This window comes from Rhineura floridana, chromosome 1 (genome assembly GCF_030035675.1).
Source record: "Rhineura floridana isolate rRhiFlo1 chromosome 1, rRhiFlo1.hap2, whole genome shotgun sequence".
Taxonomy (NCBI): domain Eukaryota; kingdom Metazoa; phylum Chordata; class Lepidosauria; order Squamata; family Rhineuridae; genus Rhineura; species Rhineura floridana.
In genome coordinates, this window is record NC_084480.1 from 120434061 (window position 1) to 120457139 (window position 23079).

The 23079-nt window shown below is 40.6% G+C and overlaps 2 protein-coding genes across 3 annotated transcripts in view; one reads left to right on the forward strand and one right to left on the reverse strand.

Moving 5' to 3' along the window:
* LOC133386915 (SOSS complex subunit C) lies at positions 1-13511 on the forward strand. The gene is made up of 5 exons (XM_061630729.1): positions 1-206; positions 610-694; positions 2659-2761; positions 4626-4716; positions 6155-13511. The coding sequence occupies exons 2-5, from the start codon at positions 670-672 to the stop codon at positions 6248-6250; spliced, it is 315 nt and encodes a 104-aa protein (XP_061486713.1). The 5' UTR covers positions 1-206; positions 610-669; the 3' UTR covers positions 6251-13511.
* PLIN2 (perilipin 2) overlaps positions 10286-23079 on the reverse strand; it is a 20880-nt gene continuing 8086 nt past the window's right edge. The window contains exons 7-9 of one of the 2 annotated variants that reach the window (XM_061630707.1): positions 22716-22850; positions 20401-20691; positions 10286-12048 (exon numbers count right to left, since the gene is read on the reverse strand). In XM_061630707.1, coding sequence (XP_061486691.1) covers positions 11914-12048; positions 20401-20691; positions 22716-22850 — 561 coding nt within the window. In that variant the 3' untranslated portion in view covers positions 10286-11913. Of the gene's footprint in view, positions 12049-19493; positions 20692-22715; positions 22851-23079 lie in introns of those variants that run through there. The other variant, XM_061630717.1, reaches the window with a different exon arrangement.

Genomic DNA, 23079 nt, shown 5'->3' on the forward strand with positions numbered 1-23079 from the left:
GAGGCCATCTGCACATCTAAAGGGGGGGGGAGAGAAATCCACCGGCAAGAAGGATGTGGGTAAATTGGGACCGTGTCGATGGCCATCTACTTTGAGCTGGAGTGCGGCTCATTTTTTACTTGTATTTATTGACTCCACACCTTGAATCGCTAGGCTGCTGGTGGAGGCAGAATTGCTGTATGTGAGCGGAAAGACTTATGCTAGCGGTAAGTTATTGCGAATTTATGTTTGCCTTCACAGATTCTATTCTTCAGCCTTCCCCACCTGGCGCCTTGTAGATGTTTGGACTACAACTCCCAGCTGGCTGATGGGTGTTGTAGTCCAGAACATCTGCAGGGCGCCAGGTTAAGGCTGCTAAGGCAGGGATGTTGACCGCTAGGTGTTGTTGAACTGCAGTTCCCATGAGCTCCAGCCAGCATGGCCAACGTTCAGCGGTGATGGGAGTTGTAGTCTCTTTGTATTTGGTATAGCATAGCTGCTATTCTGCATTTTTGTGTGCATTCTTCAGTTATTATATGTCAATCTGAATATTAATGTATAATATTATTAGTGACCTTGAGAGTTGCAAATCTTTTATGTTCACATGTTGATTTCTGTTTATTTTTATAGCTTTTCACATAACTACAAGTTATAGTCACATCTCATAAAATTAAGGCTGAAACTACCAAGATGGCTTCAAACTCTCCTGGGCAAGGTAAATGTCATGTTTGGTAATCTTTGCTTCTGTCTGTAGGGTTAGCACTAGTCTGGCACCAGTGGGTGGCCAGGTTGGGCCCTGGCCGAGGGCTCCTGAGTGGCCTCTCCTTAGGGTGGGAGGGTGAAGGTCCTGCTCGGCGATCTGTAGCAGAATTGGGTTGTGGGACTCAGCAACCCAACACTGCCATGGATCGCAAAGCGGGAGCTCCCAAACACTCCCAGGGGACCCCCCGATACAAGTGGTACGGGGCTTAAATAAGCCCACCCAACCTATCTACCTGCCACATCAGTGCGCACACCCTGCATGTGCATGTCTGTCAACACCCAAGGTGATGGTAGTGGTGTCCCTAAGGGGTTGACTCCCCTGCTCCCATCTTGGGTGATGGTAGGTGTGCGTGCTGACACAACAGGTAGGTTGGGCAGGTGGCCTTATTTAAGCCCCTCGCTGCCTGTATCAGGCAGGGGTGTTCGGCTTTACAGTGCTGTGGGGCCAGGACAGGCTGGTGCCCAAGGGCATGGTGCTGGCCCTCCTTAGCACTACAAATTCTTTTTATATTTTTATATTTTTTATAATAATTATTATTACAGTTATATCCAACCTTTTGCCCAAGGAGCTCAAGGTGGTATGCATGGTTCCCCTCCCTCTCCATTTTATCTTCACAACAGCCCTGTGAGGTAAGTTAGGCTGAGAGACTGTGACTGGCCCAAGGTCACCCAGCAAGCTTCATGGCTGAGTGGGGATTTGAACACTGGTCTCCCAGGCCCTTGTTCAGCACTCTAACCACTACCCCACTCTGGCTCTTGTAGTTCTATTCTAGAATTGAGTGAAAGACCTGTGAAAACTAATCTTTGATTTTATCTGTGTATGGGCAAATCTTATATTTTATTGCACAAAAACTGAAAAAGCAAAAACATCCATATATTGTACTATGAGATTTTTATTTTTTAAAGACTCTTTAAATGAACCTAGTCATTTTTACTCTAAATATCTGGGCAGTATTGAGCTTGACACTTAGCATCTCTGAACTCAGACGTAAACATCCTTACAAGCAAAAAAGACAAATAATTGGGTGTTAGAACAAATTAAACCAGAACTATCACTGATGAAACTGAGGTTATCAAACTTTGGACACATAATGAGAAGACATGATTCACTAGAAAAGACAATAATGCTGGGAAAAACAGAAAGAAGTAGAAAAAGAGGAAGACCAAACAAGAGATGGCTTGATTCCATAAAGGAAGCCACAGACCTGAACTTACAAGATCTGAACAGGGTGGTTTATAATAAATGCTCTTGGAGGTTGCTGATTCATAGAGTTGCCATAAGTCGTAATTGACTTGACTATGTGTGCACATAACACACATACACAAATTTCCTCTCTAATTCAGATTCTTCTGCTGCTTGGCCCCTTTCTCATATGTGCACACACAGAGACAAATTGTTAGAAAACTTACTTCTATAACTATGAGAACTAGAATTCAAAAACAAAATACTACCTCTCAAGATTCTATCAAGTTTCTGTGAATCTCACAAGAACCTAATAAAAAAACTTATGATTTGGTATAGTTTTAAACTGCTTTTTAGCTAAACTTGCTGGAATCAACCATGGCACAAATGGTTTAAAATTTATTCCACTCACAGATGCTTTATGTTTATTGGCTAAGCAGAAAGATAGTTAAAATGCAAAAATCTATGTCTTTGTGTTTATAGTGGAAGAAGCTATGTTACAGTGCAAAAAGCTGCTTGTAGTTTGAAACAGATTGTTCTTGAATACAAAAAACTGAGATTAAGTACTTCTTTATATAATATGTATGATAGTGTTAGAAAGCTGCTTTATGTTATAAATGAGGATGGCTTTGAAGATGAATATATTCATCACTGATATGCTTGAAGCGAGTGAGGTTATAGGGTGGTCCAAAGAAATAGTGCGCTGAGATTTCCATTCTTCTCATTCCTGCTAGGGTTTCAGAATAAAAACAGGGTTGCAATTTTGGCTGAGCTAGATAAGGAGAAGAGGAAACTACTGATGCAAAATCAGTCTTCTACAAATCACCCTGGAGCCAGGTATAGTATGTTTAGAGACCTGCCTGTTTGTTTCAGTCACAGGCTCTGATCAAAGAGGAAAGCCAAATGATGCATTCTGCTACTGACAATGTGTACATCTCATTGTGTGCTGACTGTTCCCAGCAACCATATTTAAGAGGGACAGCCAGCATGCACCCCACATTAGTGTCTTCAGAGTCTCCATCTTTGCTCTTTCCCTTTGGGGAAGGAAAACTTAAATACACTTTTTAAACACACACACATATAACACTTTAAAATCTATCATAAGCAGTAATTAAAATACAATAGAGCAAGTATATTTTGGTGTAGTAAGTTTGGATAGAAACTTTTTAAATAAATGATTAAAATCTATAAACTGAAGACAACCAACAGCAGAAGATGAGGGGTTCAGTACATACCAAATTCTGTTAAAAAAACCCTCTAGAACCCAATCTACAACTCATTAAAACTCTCCCATTGATTCCTTCTGCAGGGACAAATTCCAAAAGGGTAGCCACATTTAGTCTTCGGCAGTAAACAAACAGTAAACAAACAAACAATTTCTGTGTCACAAGAGTCCTTGCTGCAAGACGTTAGAACAGCTACCCTTCTGAGAACTGGAAAGAATGAAATCTTTCTTAAGGAAAAAGGAAATTTCCTAATTAAAACACATTGATCTTTTTTCCCTTTTCCTTTTTGTGACATGTCTAGATGCAAACAGAACGGAGAGAACTGCATATGGTGGTTTGTTTTCTGAATCTTTGGTGATCTAATTCAGCTCCAAAGTAACACTTGTAAGAGAACTAGGCATGCAAAGCTCTTTCCCCTACCCCTTCTTCCCTTCCTGATAGCTACTAGTTTTAGCATTATAATCAGACACGAGCACATTTGTGTCTGAATTTTTTTTATCCATATAGACATCCAGTGTTCAGAGTTAATGAGAGAGCCTAGAAATGTGACCATAGAGGGAACCATTCAATCACTTTATTAGGAGTACAAAGTTATGCCCAGTGGGATTGTAACTTGTATTGTTCCAGAGAACACACAAGCAGGATTTCAGGGCACTTTTCCCCAAGAAAATGTCAATCTCCAGACTGGAATTTGTTTGTTTGTTGCTTTGCTCCACCGTCACCTGCAAACCTCCCCTTCTGGGTGTTGGAACCTTATCATCATTTTTAAATTAAGGTCTGAGATTTACATTAATCCACTGAGATTTTAAATGGGCCCTGAAGTAAAAAAATACAACAAAGAGCAGTTCTCTTAAAAATAAAACAAAGAACGACTCTCATATAATTTCTCTTCCTCTCCCAAATGTTTAGCCTAGAACGTAGGGTGTAGTAGTACCATATTTGCATAACTTGTCAACATGTTGGCTACAAAGAGACTTTTTCTGGGCTCAATCTCAATAGGAAACCTTTCCTGCATACAGAGTTCTGCAGCCACTCTGCCAAACATATGAATTCCCCATCATGAAGACTGGACCCCTGGTTAGTAGTGCTGTTTTATTCAGGTATCACTTAGGCAGTTTATTGGGTGGCACTGGTGAGAGAGCAAAATGTGCTGTGGGGGGCAGTGTTCTACAGCATGCCTTCCAGTTGTCTTCCTTTTGATTTAAACTTGGGCATGGCTTTTCTTCCTATTTGACTTAATCTGCCGTTGCTGGAGTGAGTATTTCTGAGCAGGTGTCCATCTGGTACATGCACACTGCCTACTTTTCATGTCAAATTTCCCCAAAATTTCAAGTCTTATATTTAAAGTAGCAACACCTATGGAACTTCTCAACTCTGAAATACCCACCCCAACCATGACAGACCTCTGCCTTGATCTTCTGCTGGTTTCTACCTTCATTGCATTTGTATGACACGTCTTTTTCTTTTGTTTGCAGCATCTCTCTCGCTAGATCCTCCCTTAACAAAGATTTTCGTGATCATGCTGAGCAGCAGCACATTGCTGCACAGCAGAAGGCTGCTCTACAGGTGAGTTGTCCTGGTCAAAGCAGATCCACAGTGGCCATATTGCAAGTTTCATTGGGCCTTTTTGTTTTGGTGTCTTGGAAACTATAGTTCTGAAGAACTCTCTTCCCCTATGTTGGGAACAAAAAACTAATGTGCATCACAAAAAGTGTGATTGCATAGTTTAATATTCTGACAGTGATTTTGTAAGTGGCTTTGGCAATTTCACCATTTGATCCAAAGATCCGTGATACAGTCTGACTTGTAACCCAAATGATCTCATGCAGCCCTGTTTTAAAAATGCAGCACAAAAAATTTACAAAGAGTGAACTAGATGTGCACAAAGCACACCATCCTTCAAGAGGACGTAGAAGAAGGAATACTCAGTGGGAAGGTAGAGCATGAATAGACCCAAAACCTATAAAGAAACATTAACGTACATAACTTCTAATGTTTAAAAGTGCTTTTACATTAAGAAAATGTGAGGTGGGATGTTCCTGTTTCCACTTCAGAAATGAGAAACTGTGAGAGAAGTGCCCAAGGCTGTCCAATCTCCCATGATCGATGCAGGATCTTAACTTGGATCTCATACATAGATTTGCATTGTAGTTCCACTTTCTGCTTTTCTAAAACCATTACATATCGGTTATTTTAAAATTGAAAACCGAATTTGTCAGGATTCTAAGCTTGTATCTGTATTTCTGCAAAAATGTTGGTCAATGGATGCACCAGTCCATGTGAGCAGCACTGTATCGCCAGTCAGTCAAGGCACCCATGGTGTGGCAAAGCACAACTAAAAGATATTTGCATGCCGAAACAGTTGTTGTGGTAGTGTCTATATGAGGGTCCACACGTATAGAATTGGTGCTTCATCATCCTGTGCCTTGGAAGCTATGGTTCCTAAAGACTTTTCTACATGTGCTGGAAACAGATGCTGATATGCCTCACAAAAGCTTAGGAATCAATTACCAATAATATTCTGACTACCTTGTGATGTGGTAAGAGCCCTATTGGTGCCTAGTCGTCCTATGGCATCTTTTTAAATTTTAGCTAGACAGTCTCTCCAACCCCCCACCCCGGCAGCATCCTCTCATCCTGAAATTCAAGCAACAGGATGCAGAGACAAAAGACTCCTAGGCAACCACATAAGCAGATGGGCAAATAGTACTTGGGGAAAGCATTTGTCTGCCTGCCTTTTATATTGAATTCCAGATCTTGAATCATTAACAAGCCTTCAGTTGCAATTCTGCACAGTTAATTTGTTTAAATTCTGTAGAAGTCAAAAGGGTTAAAACAACTGAACTGTGTGCAGGACTGAAACCTTTGACACAGAACAGACATTGCCTCTGAATCTGATTGTTGATGTTTTCACGCACTCCTTTAGTTGGGATGACAGCAGGAAGAGTTATCTTCCAGGGGGCTTTTTTAGTGCCATTTTCATATGGGTATGTTCCTTTTCCAGCATGCTCATGCACATTCTTCAGGATACTTTATAACCCAAGACTCTGCCTTTGGAAACCTTATTCTTCCTGTGTTGCCACGACATGATTTAGAGTGAGAAAGACTCCTCTGAATGAAGAACATCAGCGTTCATCCCGTACTACGGCTGCTACTTTTCTAAACATTCAGTCAATAGTTTCTGAAAATAAGAGAGGACTCAAAGATGAAGATATTTTTTGTTTGTTGTAATGGCTTTCATTTTGGAACTAGATATTTTGTTTTCAGGGAACATTAAACTACTTAAAATGAGTGCTACGTACCCATTCCCCCCCCCATTGTTCCAAAATTGGATATCATTGTTACGTTCTTGAATTTACTATCTTGGTGCTTGCTTACTTGTCCTTCCTATTTAATTTACTGCATGCCCAACAAACTGCTTATGAACAGCATTTATATAGAACATGAAAGTGTCACAGTGCTTTACATATGTAGGCCTAGTTTCCTGCATGAGGGACTTGACACAAAAGGAAAAATGAATCTTCCAAGACAACCAATCAAAGAGGAGGCAGAAGAGTGTTGGGACCTGGGCTCTGACAGAGGGACGGGAGGAATGACAGCTTCTGGGGAGGAGAGTCATCAATCCTGAGAGGGCAATGATAGCCACCCCGCCTGTTCCTCTACCCTCTCACACTTATTGGGCTTATTGGCCCAAGTCCCCCACAATAGTACCACCCAATGAGACAGTGCAGGTTGAGCAAGAGCTGGCTGCTCCTTCCATGATCACCAAAATACTACACCACCGTAGAGAGAGGAACAGAGGTGGCTGCTTGTGATTTCTTTCTAGGCAGCACCATGGGGCCAGTCCTCCCTGTCCAGTGCCCAGAGAAGGTGGGCAAATGAGAGGAATGAAGAGCAGCCACTTCTTTACCTTGCTCACACTCTTCCCTGTTTCCCCACCCCCAGAATTGGCAGAGCTCAACGGAAGTGGTGCCACTGGAGTGGCTAGAGGGATTCCTTCTGGGGGAAATGTCCCTCTCATACTGGGTTTGCAGGCCCCGCAAGAAGGATAACTAGCTAAATGCATGCCAGTGCCTTGTGATACGTTCTGTAGCAGTGCCAGCACAATGTTGCTTGCTGTGAAATGCCAGCACAGTAATTGTTACACCCTATCCTAAACACTTCTTTGTTGGCCAATTGACTTGATGAAGTGGCGTTTCTGTGGAGATTGGTCTGTGGTGTTATGAACCCCTTGCATCAAGTACATTGTAACACTATCGAGAAAGCATTTATGAAAATATTCGTTACTTTAGGAACTATTTTGGTAAAGAATCTTTAGCACTCCTACAAAACAAGCAATTTTCTGGCTTCTGTGAAGAAATGACTATGAAACTACTTGAAGTCTAATGTAGGTATGCCCAGGGAAGCATCATGTAATGTCTCTCAGCCCCAATTTTTCAATCTGTATAATGGGATTTATATTACCCTCCCAAGATGTTTTTTGTTGGTGCATTTTAAAAGTGCTATTTAAAGTATGAATAACAATTTTTGCTCAAAATATCACATTAACAAGCTGATTGCTCTGATCTCTGAGCAGATGTGTAGAACAGCAGGAGGTGAAATTTTGCTACAGCTTGTCAACCACAGCATATTATTTTCCTTCTGCAGAAGACACTAGTGTGGACTTCACAAATAATAAATTAAGAAGCAAAAAGACACAAAACTATTAACTTGGCACAGCCTAATAGTAAAGAGCACAATTTCTCCAATTTAACTACAAAAAATAAATAGTTATAACAGCCAAAGATTAACAGTCCTACAAATATAAAAAATGATGACTCTAAAACATGTGTTCAAAAGGAACATCACTGAGTTATACAATGCATAGGAATTCTTTTTATTTTCATTTTTGGCAAGACAAAGTTGTTTTTATAAGCAAATTATTTCCCCTCCTCCAAAGTTAGTTTTAGAAATGCTGTGAAAAAGTTGACTTTTGAAAAATAGAAGGCCCAAATAAATACTTGTTTTGTGTTTCTTTATCTCGGTAGCAAATACAGCTGTTAAATGTATGTGCTTGGAACAAAAACAACTCCAGAGAGTTTCAGTGGCAGTTAGGGCAAGTTATAGATATTTAATATTTTAGCCCATATTTAATCACTGTTAGTGTAATTTTGTGTGTCTCGTGTCTTCTGTGGAACTCCTGACTATGAATTGGCAGACAAAATCCCTGGCTGGCCCTCATACCCATGGCTACATTGAGAAAGGTCAAGTACATTAATCAGTACTACTGAGGGACCTTGGGAAAGCACCAGTTGTTCTTTCTTGCAGATCAAACTGACATTCATTCAGCTGGGAAATATGAGCAGCCTGCAGTGGTGGTCATAGACACCAGATGATGCTCATCTCATCTCCTCAACATGAATGAAATTTTCCTAACATCCTAGATCAGAGGTGAGAAACCTTTGGCCCTCCAGATGTTGCTGAACTATAATTCCCTTCAGCTCCAGCAAACATGGCCAATGTCCAGGGATGATGGGAGCTGGAAGTTCAGCCACATCAGGAGAGCCTAGGTTCTCCACACCTATTGTAGATGATGGTGAAGAGAGAAGGTAAGGGGGCCAATGCTCCAGATTCCCTTTCTAGTAGCTAAACTGTATTTTTCACACCAGATACATCAACCTAACACAATTATTGTAATTATGAGATGGGAGAGAGTGTAGAATCATATATAAGCTGCTCCAATCAACTTGGAAGAAGAGTGGAATATAAATATACAAGACCTGCATCAAAGGTTTTGGTGTGGAGTGCTCCTGTTCAGGGTACCAGCCATCCCCTTTCCCCAGATTCTCCATTCCATTACCCCTTATCCCCACAGTTTTCAGTCTCCTCTCAAAATAGACACACAGGGTTCTGTGGCCACTCAGCATGCTCAGCCCTCACTAGACTTTTTCCCGTCTGAAACCCTGGAGATCCATTCCCATTAAGTGTTGGCAGTACTGAGTTAGTTGGGCTAGTGGCCTGCTCAGTATAAAGCATCTTCCTATGTTAAGTCCACTCTCCTACCTCCTAACACCCCATTCTGTAGTATGTGTAGACTAGTCCACTCTCTTCCTGTTCCAAGCAGACCAGGGTCTTTGCCATAGCAGTGCTAGATGTGAGAAATTAGTGTGAAATGGCAGGCACATTAATATGACAAAGGCACTTGCATATATGCATGGGGATTATTCAACAGAGCCTTTTCTTAGTTATCTGCAGAAGTCCATACATACCCTCATTTTTTTCTCACAAGGCAGACCACTTTCAGAAAAACCATGTGGGGATAGCCTGAGTTATTTTCTGTTGTTTCTCCGTAATTTTCCACAGGTCAGGAACGTTGCTTCTTGCCTGATTATCTGTCACTTTCTAATCTTGTGGTTTGGGAAATACACCATACTTTTTACACCCTCTATCTCACTTCTGCAGGTGCTAGAAGCAAGTGACCCTAGACTTTGTTTCTAAGCAGAAAGTAAATGTCACCTTGGAAATAGGTAGTGATAGCCCAACCTGTATAAATCAAGATGTGGATTTCAAAGTACCATTACAGAGCAGCAAATTGCCACTTTATTATTTGGGAAGGGGTGTGTATTCTATTTAGGTATTCTGCTGGGCACAAAAATGTCTTGTGTCACTAGGCCATATGCCTATGATTTTGTATGTCAAAGCATTTCAGGGTTATTTAGTTCTCAAACAGGGAATGTGACATTACTGTCACTTTGTTTTCTGTCAGGAGTTAAGTACGTTCAAGGCTTGGGTAGCTTGCTTATGACAACATCATTTGAATGGCTCTTGCCAACTCAGTCATGCCCTTACAGAAGCAACAGTTACTTCCTTGTGTAAAAAATATATATGTAAGTATAACTAAAAGACATAGATGCACATTTTTCATCGACGCTGTCGGACTTTAGGATCAATGATTGAGCATATGTGCCTTTTTTAGTATAACATTCACTTTTTGTATAACCTCATTTAAGACTATAAGCAATCATCAATCAAAACGTCTCAGAGAAAGCTACTTTTACCAGTTCTAACCACAGCAACTTCAAATAATCATGACTTTCTAAGGGTTTGGAGGATATATTACAAGCAGCAAGAAAAAGAAACAAAACATCAGCAGCTGTCAGGTTATACTTCAAACTTTATTTCCAAGGCATTTCAGTGACTAGTGCTTCACACTTTCATGTTATCTCTGGTAATACATTACATTAGAGTGGGGGTGTCCGCCTCATGCTATAGAACTTGCCATATTCCCTTGTGAATCCAGACCTGTGGACCTAACCTATGAAAAATAGCACCATAGGATATCCTCATATTCCCATAATAAATAAAAATCTGCCAATGATTTTAAAGGCGCATCTGAGCAAATAAATGCTGTAACCTTTTGATAATATCATTTTGTTAAGTAAGTCTGATTCTGCATTTTTGGTTTCTGTTTAGAGCTTCCTCACACTTTTCATCAAGAAATGCAGGATCTGTCTGATGGCAAACCACAGGAACTATACAGCCCCCTGTTGAAGCAACTGGGGGTTGAGAGCAGGAGCATTGCTTTAGGGGGAAGCTTTCTCCCTCTCATTCATATTCTTTTTCCCATTTTTCATTTGCATTTCACTACAACTTTCTTTTTCTGAACACCTCCTTCCTGTCATGAATTTTCCTATTTGCATTTTGTAAACCTGCATCTGGCTCTACTTTTACATTGTTTGTCCTCTTTAAACTCCAGACTCTTTAAAGCAGGAATGGAAAACCTGTGGCCCTCCAAACTTCGTTAGTTTCCAACTCGCATCAGCCCCAGCTAGCATGGCCAGGGATGATGGAAGTTGTGGTCCAGCAACATCTGGAAGGCCACAGGTTCCCCATCCCTGCTCTAAAGGCTAATTGTAGCTGAGAATGTGAGCCTGTATCTGGGTTATACCACTTTTGACTACAAGTGGGGGGCTCACATGATTGCTGTTCCCTATAACAATAAAATTAGATGTCAGCAAGGAGAGTCCTAGTCCAACCTTCTCCCTGACATGTTACATTTCTATGTGCAAAGAACTGCGTTGTATGGAGAAACATTTGATCATATGGTCCCTCACATTCTGAAATGGTACAATCCAGAGATAGGGTTTATCACTTCTCTGGGAACTTGAGTTGCACTCTGCTAGAGCATCACAATCTTAGAAGAGAAAGTTGTGAAGAAAACAGACATTGAGTCCTTCCATTGCATTGGAGCCCAAAGGGTAATTATTTAAACATTTAGTACAGAATCATGCAGACACATTTAACTGAAACAGAAAGAGATGAGGAATCTTAGCTTGTTTTTCTTCCTGGCAAATAAATATGTAGATAGAGCAGTACAGAAGTATTTTACAGAGGAACTAAAACTTCAACCAGCAAATTTTCTTTTAGACAGGCTTTCATGTCAAAGTGGCAGGAACACAGTTTCAGAAGCAACTGCTGTCCAAACTGTGATATAGTCTTAAATGGATATTAAACAGACCAGTTGAATGCATTTATCTGACCTGGAGGACAAAAAAGGTCTGTCATCCATGCTAATATGTTAAGCTAATGTGTTCCACAATTATTATTTTTAAATGTTAGAATTTTGATCGATCTAAATGAAACAGAAGTAATATAAACAATTCCAATACTTTCCAATAGCTAAGTAACTCCATTCCAAAAAGCAGGAAGATAAGTTAGGAAAAGATGTGTATGCATATATATTTATTGAATCAAAAGTAGTTTTTGTGTGTGCTTGCTTGGTGTTTATTCAGCTCTTTGTCCTGGGGTGATTGGTCCATTTGCACGTGAATACTCATGCTGCCCTTCCTCCTCCAAAGCCAAGATGTCTGGTATCTCATCAGATTCTGAAGACAAGTCAGTGATAGCAAAATCTGGAATCTGCAGAGGAAGAAACTCAAATAAATTGGAAGGCAAAATTTTAAACATTAAGAACCTAGGACCCAAGCTGAGGACAATGGAAGCAGGGCAGCATAATTTCCTCCCATTTCAGTTATTGGTGTATAGCGCATCACATGTAAAATGAAATAACATGCGTCTTATCACAACAAGGAGGTCACATAGGATTAACGTAATGAAAAATTGCATCTCTGGTATCAATTTCATAGTGAGAAGTAAAAGGAGACTCAAAAGACTTTAAACCAAATTGTGTTAATCTAGGAAGCTATCCTACACTCTGTTAGACCATTGATCCAGGTAGCTCTGTATTGTCTATCCTGAATAGTGGTGGCTCTTCAGAATTTCAGACAGGAAGCCTTTCCCAGCCAGCACAACCTGGAGGTGCCAGGGATTAGATCTGGGATCTTCTGCATGTGAAGCATGTGCTCCACTGTAGTTATGGCTATCTGTGGAGGCCTGGCCCCTGTTGCAGGAGGTTTGTCTGGGAATTGTACTGAAGCCCTCTCTCACTGAAAGCAAGAGTCCTACCCCTAGACCAACAAGCTCGAGCCAAACCTTTCCCTCCTCCTTGCTTGCATCTCTGCAGTTATGTCCCTGACCTCCAGTTGTTTTTCTCCTGAGCTGGACTCTGATACCAAAAGTGAGATCAACTAGTGTCAAAATCTCTGTCTATGTGTCCCTCATTGCTCTAATTGATTGCCTCCAAATCTGTGTTTCTCAAGCAACGGCAGGAATGTATTCTCTACTGGAGGAGAGAAAAGGACTGAGTACCAATAACCCAGTTCAAAGGAAATTATAGCAGACAATCAAGCTACAGGAAAATAATAGATAATTTTGATGGACGGGGGTGATGGGGAATTAAAGGTTGTCCTTTAAGGCACAGTGTTAAGCTGTGTACAGTACAGGTAGCCTTATACAGATCTTGGTGTTCCATTATAGATTAGTTGGGAGCATTATATACATGTCAACAGGGCTGTGGTCGGTCCGTTAAACCTTCGACTCCGACTCTATTTTTCTACTGTCCGACTCCGACTCCATAAATGGCAAATGTATATTAATTTATTAATATTAATATATTAATTTTATTTTGAAGCCGGAGTTGGTACATTTCTACTGACTCCACCCAAAATTGCTTCCAACTCCACAGCCCTGCATGTCAAGCATCTGCTTAACGAGACCTGGGGATGTGGTTGTACATTTCCAAGTACATTGCTTACCAGAATCACCTAAAACAGGATGCTATGTATTTGATGCATAAACTCTTATACATTACAGGCCAACTCTGCAGCAGAGTTCTCTTACTTGCAATGAATAAAACCTCCATAGAAGGCTTTTAAGGAATCACTACATGGCTTGGTTTAATTTCTTAAAAATGTCAGGTCTACTATACACAGACTTGCCTTCAGAGTAAGAATAGGTAGGATCAGCTACACATTATTTTTAGATTTTGGACATAAACATACTGTTCTAACTATATGCTATGTGCTGGTCTCCTTATTGCTATAATAATTTGCTTACGCTTACGGGATGAGACAGCAGGGAGTTTTCTGTTCCAGCAATGCCATTGACTAAGGCAGCCTTTCCCAACCAGTGTGTCTCCAGATGTTGTTGGACCACAATTCCCATCTTTTCTGACCATTGGCAATGCTGGCTGAGGCTGATGGGAGTTGTGGTCCAACAACATCTGGAGGCACACTGGTTGGGAAAGGCTGGACTAAGGTTTTTTGGTGGGATGTGTGGCATGGTTTGATTGTGTGGAGCTGTCTTCATTCTTCACTTTCATCTCTATTATAATCTACTGTGAGCATATTGTGTAGCTAAGGCTACAATCCTACACACACTTTCCTGGGTATAAACCCTACTGAACACAGTGAGACTTAAGTAGAAACATAGGAAGTTGCCTTATACCAAGTCAGACTGTTGGTCCATCTGGTTCAATACTGTACAATGATTGACACCTATCCTACCTGGAGTCACCAGATAGTGAGTTTGGGACCTTCTGTATACAAAGCCGATGCTGTACCACTCAGCTATGGCTGTGCATAAGATTGCTCTGATGTTTACTTGAATGCTAACAGAACATATACATATGTATCAACAATGGCAAAATGAAGGTACCCTTGGGTCTACTGCTGTATTATTACACATTAATCCTATATGCAGAATACTAACACCATTTTTTTTTTAAAAAAAACCAGGGATAACCAATATGGTGCTTTCCAGGTGCTGTTAACACTCCAACTCCCATCACCCCTAGCCAACATGGCCAATGTTCAGGGATGATGGAAGGTATAGTCCAACAACTTCTGGAGGGGCACACATTAGCCACTCTTGCTTTAAAGATTCTGGGAAAAGAAATGAGAAGAAACACAAATTCTACTATGTTACAGCCTATTGAATGCATGGAAGCAGGGAAGGCTCCAGAGGTTGGCAAGGCTGGGCATTTGCCAGGGCCTTAAGTCCAGCAGAGGGCCCAGTACCCTAACAATACTATTTCCATTTTATTTATTATTTGATTTATATCCCGCCCCAGCAGGGGCCCAGGGCAACACAAAGTATTCAAGATGATTGGGTGCAGTTTAAGAGAATTCTCAGTTTGTGTGCTTTGTCTCTTTCTAGGTTAGGAGGGCTCAAGTGAGGGTGGTGTAACCTGGTGCAAGCACCATATGGAACAAAATGGGAGGGTAATAAACAAATATATATATAAAAACTTCCAATTGCAGGGGTGGGAAGAGAACCCTGACCTAGCTGGCCTGCTGAAAAACTATGTAATGAATCAACATTCATTATCTCCTGTTTTAGGATTATAGTGTCTTGTGGGCAGGAGCCTTAGATATCATTTAATATATATATTCATCAGAATCGCCTAAAGGTGAAATCTACAGGCAACCCAACAGATTTATCAGAGTTTTCCCTCCAGCTTGTTGACATGAGGAAAAATCTACAATAAATGTTCCACTTTTTAAATTATAAAAAAAGTAACCCATGTTTAGATATTAACAATAGGAATATCACAGTGGTAATAAGGAACTAAACAGAGTGACTTTTTCTAAAAGGCCTGTAAAGCTGTACCATGACCTCAGTTGCTTCTCACAGGTCTTTGACCCACACCAGCTGCATTTAGCTAGCCATAATGTTCAGCACAAAGTTGTGACCTTTCAACTACCCAAGCTGCAATGCACTACACAGAAACTCTAAGAGGGATGTTTGCAGCCTGATGCAATCCTAGAGCCATTTACAGCAATAAGAAATTCTAGATTGATCAAGGGTGATAAAGAGAAGGAATCAGTATAAATTTAATCCAAATTAGGATTTTTTTTAAGAAAAGGGGTATGTGATTAACTTTGCCAGCAAAAATGCTTTCACCAGGCTTAAAAAAAGTGTGAACCCTAAGAAAAAGTCTGAAGCTGGCAGACTGACACTGCCCCATGCAGAGTTCATTATTTAAATTTTCTTAAATTACTGCCTTGGTTGCTGGAGTACTGAAATCCGTTAGTTTTAAGTTGTTTGCATAGAATTTTTTATTTGTCCTTATGTCCACTTTGTCAGATGGAATCCTGACTCTTCCTATTAATATTTCTGATGTGTATTGCATTAGAACAGCCTTTCCCCCCCAATCTGGTGCCCTCCTGATGTTTTAGACTGCAACTTGTACCAGCTCCAGCCAGCATGGCCAATGTGATGATGGAAACTGTAGCACAACAAAACTACATCAAGAAAATCTCACCACCTGACCTGCTTAAGTCAGGACCATCTGTGACAAAACCCATTTCTTAGTCTCGTGTCTTTCTTTAAAGAAAGGCTGGGAATAGGTACAAAGTATTGAGGGCTTTCTCCACACACAGCAAGCATTAGCTTTTAAATTCATTAGTATTTACCTATTCATGCTCTCACTACTATTGACAGACCATCATTTGAAAGTTTTACATATTTGAGGAGCTTGTGCATTACCCATTTGTTAGCTACAGCTTAAAATAGAAATGGACTGCCTTCGAGTCGATTCTAACTTATGGCGACCCTATGAATAGGGTTTTCATGATAGGTGGTATTCAGAGGACGTTTACCATTGCCTCCCTCTGAGGCTGAGAGGCAGTGACTAGCCCAAGGTCACCCAGTGAGCTTCATGGCTATATGGGGAATCGAACCCTGGTCTCCCAGGTCGTAGTCCACCACCACAATGTATATGAAGAATATCCATCTTCTAGCCAACATTTTTACATGCAGCAGCCAAATATTAAATCATTTATTAGTAAATCACTGTTATAATACTTAAGTGGCAAAACCACAAATTTTAATTGAAGTCTGCTCTTTCTAGAAACAAGAACCATGGGTTTTAGAACATGTTCAATGATGCATGTTTGCATCTGTGGTTCAACGAGCCAGGTTAAAAGGAAGTAAAAGTCAAAACAAAGCTACCAATTTGAATTCAAAGCTCAGATCTGCAACCAATATTCATTGTAGGCATTAAATTGTTCTATATCACATCTCCTATAACCAAAGATCTATGTCAGGGTAGCTAATGTTGTTGGACTGTAACTGCCATCAGCCCGTTAGTATGGCAAAAGGCCATGGATGATGGGAGCTACAGTACAACATCTAGAGGGCACCAAGACGGCCACCACTGATCTAAGTTATTACTTATAGCTCAGCTATTGCACTGTTTACAATAGTAATGCTAGTATTGGCTTTCAAGAACCCAGAGCGAGGCAAGTCACCTGTCATTTTGTCCATGCTGTATATTTAGTGTGATGCTATCCTGCACAAACATGCCTGAATATCATCCTCAGATGCCCCTTTTCATGCTCTCACACCTTCAGAAGTGATTATTAGGAATAGAGGCCTTTCGGGCAGCAACATTCTTGCCAAGAAAATGAAACTGCCACTAAGTCCAATGGTTCTGGTACCAGGTGAAACCCTTTTAATTTTCCTAGGAATTTAAACTTTACCTGAAACAGTGAGTAGAAGCCTAGACTTGCTGTTCTTCTTGCCTTAAGAATTTAGCTAATTGTTAACTGGCGTTTTGCATTCAGCAATACTACTTCAGGAGACTTCAGGCTAGAATAAAAAAATGTAAATGTACTGCCTTCAAGTCAATTCTGACTTATGGTGACCCTCTGAGAAGGGTTTTCATGAGGCTGAGAGGCAGTGACTGGCCCAAGGTCACCAGTGAGCTTCATGGCTATGTGGGGATTCGAACCCTGGTCTCCCAGATCGCAGTCCAACATCTTAACCACTACACCACACTGGCTCTAGCGTTACCTTAATAGCATACAAGTATAGCTAGATAACCTATTTTAAGACTGTGGGTTACGGCCTTGGCCGTTTCTTAAAGTCAGAACTTTGGGGCTTAGGTACCATACTACAAAACATTTTGAGATGTCATCACACAGTGTAGTCTCTTAGGAGTGTTCCATTAAAGTCTTTAGAGAAATGTAGGAAGCCAAAGTTCTGCCAATTGTATTGTCTTCAAGGCAGCGTTTTTGGCATTACAACTAAACCAGCTTCCACTAACCTGGTACTCACGCTGTTCTGAAATACAATTCCCATCAGCCCCAGCTAACATGGCTATGATGGCTAGGGCTGATGATAACTATAGTCCAAAACATCTGGAGGCACCAAGTTGGTGCAGGTTGAACTAAACTATTAGTGATCAGACTTTCTGCCCACTTCTACACAGTAAGGGCCACCAACAGGTACATTTCTAAACCTAAAAGCCAGCTTTAATCATAGTCCTCAATATAAATTTAGAAGCACATGGAATTTGTTTTCATGCAGATGACCAATGCTCATGCAACACCAGAATTGTTTAGAGGGAAGATTTCACATCCTAAAGGGAAGGAGCAGGATGACCATGTCTTGCAGCCTATTCCTGATCCTGAAACCACAGATTAATTGTATAGCTAAAGCGGCAGAGATTACTACTACTTCTTAGCCAGCCAAGGTGGTTGATGAACATTTACTGCCAAATATTCACACTATTCCCTGAATGTAACTAGACAATGCTATCCAGTGGCAGCATACCAAGACACCAGAACAAGAAATCATGCATTATATATCCATGTTTTGGTTGGCATAGTTAATTTTAAAGCAAATGCTCAAAAGGATTTTGTATACTAGGGAAATTGTAAGCAGTGAATCATGATTTTACTGGATATTCATATGTCAGAAAAGGGCAACCAAAATGATCAAGGGGATGGAGTGACTCCCCTATAAGGAAAGGCTGCAGCATTTGCAACTTCTTAGTTTAGAGAAAAGGCAAGTCAGAGATGATATGACAGAAGTATATGCATGGCATGGAGAGAGTGGATAGAGAAAAGCTTTTCTCCCTCTCATATAACATGATCACCTGGGCATCCAACAGAACTGAATGTTGGAAGATTCAGGACAGATAAAACTACTTTTTCACATGGCACATAGATAAGCTATGGAACTCGCTCCCAGAGGAGACAGCGATGGTCACCAACTCTGATGGATTTATAAGAGGATTAGACAAAGTCATGGAGGAAAAGACTATCAACGGCTACCTAGTCATGATGGCTATGCTTGGCCTCCATAGGCAGATGCAGTATGCTTTCAAATAACAGTTGCTGGAAACTGCAGGAGGGGAGAGTGCTCTTTGCACCTAGGTCCTGCTTGCAGGTTTCCCATGGGCAACTGCGAGAACAGGATGCTGGACTAGATGGGCCACTGGCCTGATCAATCAGGCTCTTGTGTATGCAAGTGTCAACCATGAATAGCTCTACTGCTACTTAATTCTATTCCAGTAAAGTTAGTGAAATATTTAAATCCTTGTACATATAGATTTTGATAGGAGGAAGCCTCATGACGTCTTGTCCCATAGATGACTCCTCTGTGTGGGTGAAGATATTAACAGACTGGAGTTTGTATACTTTATCATGTAATAGCAGACAGCTGGCCACCACAGCTTAGAGCAAACAGTTATTTTTGTTTGAGTTAGGCATCAATCAGCAGAGCAGGAAGTACAAATATGTCTCAATAGTTCAGTGGTTAAACTTACTGGGACCTGGTGCAAAGTCTGATGGATCATCAAGATTGCGGAAGATCTCCACTACAGGAAACAGGTAATATGATCTTTTTTGGACATTATGTTATGGCAAGCCAGTGCCAAGTCACAGTCAACCCATTGATTCAGAAGCCCTGGCCCAGAGAAGCAAGCTACAAGCAAAAGCTAGAATGATAAGAGCTGGAATAGTAAAAGCTTAAGAAGGAGCAAGTATTTGCAAAGCAGGATGAGGAGCCACAGGTAGGAAACAAATGCAGCAGCAACATCTAGCCCATCTATTTACATGTAATGTTTGATGCCAATTAAGGAACCAGCAGTTTGTATTCGACCCATTCAACAGTACTTGAGTCACAATATTTGTTTCACATCAACAATATTGTTATACACAATTCAAGAGACAGACTTTGGCTGCTGAAGCATTTATTACTAAAGCATACATGTGAAATTACAAGGCAAGGCACTACAAAAGGACAGACTAAACACCCATGTACAAACAGCATGAATCTTGTATTTAGCACAATATTCAATAGTAGTTTAAGTGGAGTTACTGAGTAGTACAAAATCTTAAAATGTTAAATGACGGACAATATGAGCTGTCACAGCATACAAATTACTCTGGCAGATGTTAGTCATAAACTCCACTCAAGGAGTGGCAAGGTTTATCAAGTTTTTTTTTGTACTAAAACAATTTGTTTTAAGGCAGATATCAGGAATAATAAGTGCAAGGGCACAGTATGCAGTTTTCAAAAGAAAGCTGGCTAAGAAAATTTAATTATGCTGCCAGAATTTCCACAGATTTTCAATAAGGGGTTTACTTATTTTTTCCTGCATAGATTATCAGAACAGCAGTAAGCTCCTTTGATAGGCCACTTTAATCGACAGACAAAATGGGGCTTCATTATAGGTAGCTAAACAAGGCATTTTCTCCAATGTAATCTGCTGAGGTTTAGAAGTCTTTAAGGCCCTTCACATCTTTCATAACTTCTAACCAAAGCATTAAGAGCTCAACTCAGACACACAGAAATCTTTTCATTTACAAACAGTTCTCCTATCAGAGAAGGACTCTGTGAAAATACGGCAGATATAAAAATTATCCTGCCATATAATTTTGCCCTACCCAACAGGTTACATTGCAGCTACAATAGCTAAGCCACCTTGTCAGTCAAGCGACAGAGTATCTACATTTGTCATGCTGCAATTTATTCTGTGTTGTGTTCAGACTGTTTGTCTTCCTGGCTGGTCTTTTTTCCCCCTTCACCTTTGTGCTCAGTATTCTGAGAGCCAGCCAATTGTGGGTAAAAGGGACCTACCAGCCAGTTGAGTGGCGTGTTGTTTACAAGATAATCCATCACATCATCCAGTGACTCCTTCATTTTCTTCAGCTGCCCTTTACTGGTGGTAAGAAGGTTGTCAGACACTTCTTGGAAGGAAGATGCTGATCGGAAGTTTCTGTAGACCTCCCCTGCCATTTCCCCAACATGGTGAACCTGGTCCTGGATGTTCTGTGGCAAGCCTTGTATACTTGACACTAGGGTGAGGCAGGTGGTTTGAAGCTGCTGAGTCAGATTCCGTGCAATTGTTAGTGTGCGTGATTCAATGTGCTGGAAACAGGCACAAAAAAAGACATTGGAAAAAAGTTCCAAGTTGTTCATTTTGCTAAAATTATAGTTCCAACCTCCCACAAGAAAAAGAACAAATTAGAAGTTATTTGCAATACTTCCATTAGCATTAAAAAAGCCAATATTCTATAGCTAGGGTCATCAGCTTTTCACAACACCAACTTGAACTTCTGATGAGGGTTATACCCAACATATGGAACCAAATTGGGATACTGCTGGACAACCCAAATGAATCTTCCTCACACACACTGCCTAATGTCTCTACACACCCAGGGGATCCTAATTTTGGCTGGGACTATCAACCTAATCAACCCCATTGACTTGGCAAGTGAAACATTTCCCTCCCCTGGCCTTCCATCCATACAACTCTGTCAAATTGTTCTTCAGTCATATCCTATTTGCCAGCTAGCTTTACCCTCATGCTTGCTTCCACTCTATAGATCTGGTAAGCATGGGAAAGAACAGACTGGGAAAAATCATCTTTGTAGTTCACATCCTTTGCCTTTTCTATACAAGATTGCTGTTCTACTGGGACTGAACAAGACAAGCAGATAACGTCCAGTGGAAAGAAGAGCTACATTTAAGCCTTCCGTTCAATCCTGGACAGCTTTACCACTGCTGTAATTATGTGGGTCAAGAGGGTAATACTATTAACCTTGATAAAGAACTTTCCGTACGCCAAACTGTAGACAGCTGCAGCAACTGTACAAAGAAATTATTTGTGGTGCTACCTTTTAAGAAGGTTGTGAACCTCTGGGCCAAATCAAGCTTTTCTACCAGCAGCTATTCTCTTTTCTTAATCAAATCACCACTGGGAGAAAGTCGCTGCAAGTAGCAGGGTTTCTTCCTATTATGCTCGGGACTACAAATGCTAGAATATAACAGATTAAATCCTGACTGAGGATTTCCTAAATTACACGTGCATTAAAAGCAAGGCTTATTGTAATGATAGCAGGGATGGGGAACCTGTGGCCCTCCAGATGTGGCTGGACTGTAACACCCTAACAGGCTCCTTCCAACTCCACTACTCTATGAAATTCTATGACCACTGATCATCCTGGCTGAGGCTGATGGGAGTTGTAGTCCAACAGCATCTGGAGGGCCATAGGTTCCCCATCCCCGCATTATAGAAATCATTATCACTTGTAAAAGTTATCACAGTTTACCAGATTTATTATAACACAAGCAGAGAGATTTCCAGTCAAGAAAGCCCCATTTATGTCTCTTATAAAAATGAAAACACATTATATTTCTAATTCATCTTTTTCATGTTCTAAGGATGATTACAATATATACAATAAAATGGTAGCTTAATCAAAACTACCTTCAAAGTAATAATAATATTTGTCACTAATAACTGGGATAGATCAAATACAATTACCATTTTAGAAAGCCTAGCTGAATACAAATTGCACACACATGGCCACAAGGTCTAAATTCCACAATGTTAATTAATGTTACATTTCTCTTCCACTTTGGGTCACAAATGTGCGTCTGGCTCACTTATGTAAAAGCTAAAACCTGGTGCACAGCAATAGCCATTTCTGTTACCCAAAGTCAAAAGAAATTGCTGGATTTGTCCTTTACGGAGAAACGACAATCTGTCTGGTTTGGGTATGGGGATTCAGTTGTCTGAGCTGATTCAACGCCTGCTTTAAAACAATTTACTACTGCCTATGCCAAACACACAGGGGAATCTGTCACAAGAATTTAGATTTCTTTTCTGCTCAAGATGATTGTGCACCAAGAAAACATTCTGTTGGGCATGCCATAACTGAGCAAACATATGCAACTAGATAATCATGCTTGAGATTTAATGCACACATTTGAGTTCAGTGCAATGATCAATTAGACCAAAAAAGTTTCCGTATTTTCACTGTTCATGGTGTTGTTTCCATTATACAAAGCAATACTAGAAAATAAACACAAGTGACACCCTGATGTAAACTGAATAGGTATTTGCATGCATGTTTGCATATCTACAGCATGTGCTCTCAGCCACCCACCTCAGCACTTTGTGAGTCATCCTCATCATTTTGGCCTGTGTTTTTCCTCCATTCTATCCAGGAATTATACAGCTTCTGTTGGGCATCTTGGAGTTTCTGGTTGGCACTATTCATATTCCTTCTGGCATATTCAATCTAGAACAAAACAAAATATACATGCTCATGTTACAAGTGCAATCCTATACATGTCTACTCTGAAATAAGTGCCAATAATTTCAGCAAGTCTTACTCCCCGGTAAGTGATAGAGGAATGCAACCTAAACCTCAGGCACTTATCAGGAGTATTTTCACAGGTAAAAACAGTAATTGTTCTCCAACAGTTATCAAACCTGTTTGTACAAGATCAGCTCTGGTGTATCCTTTT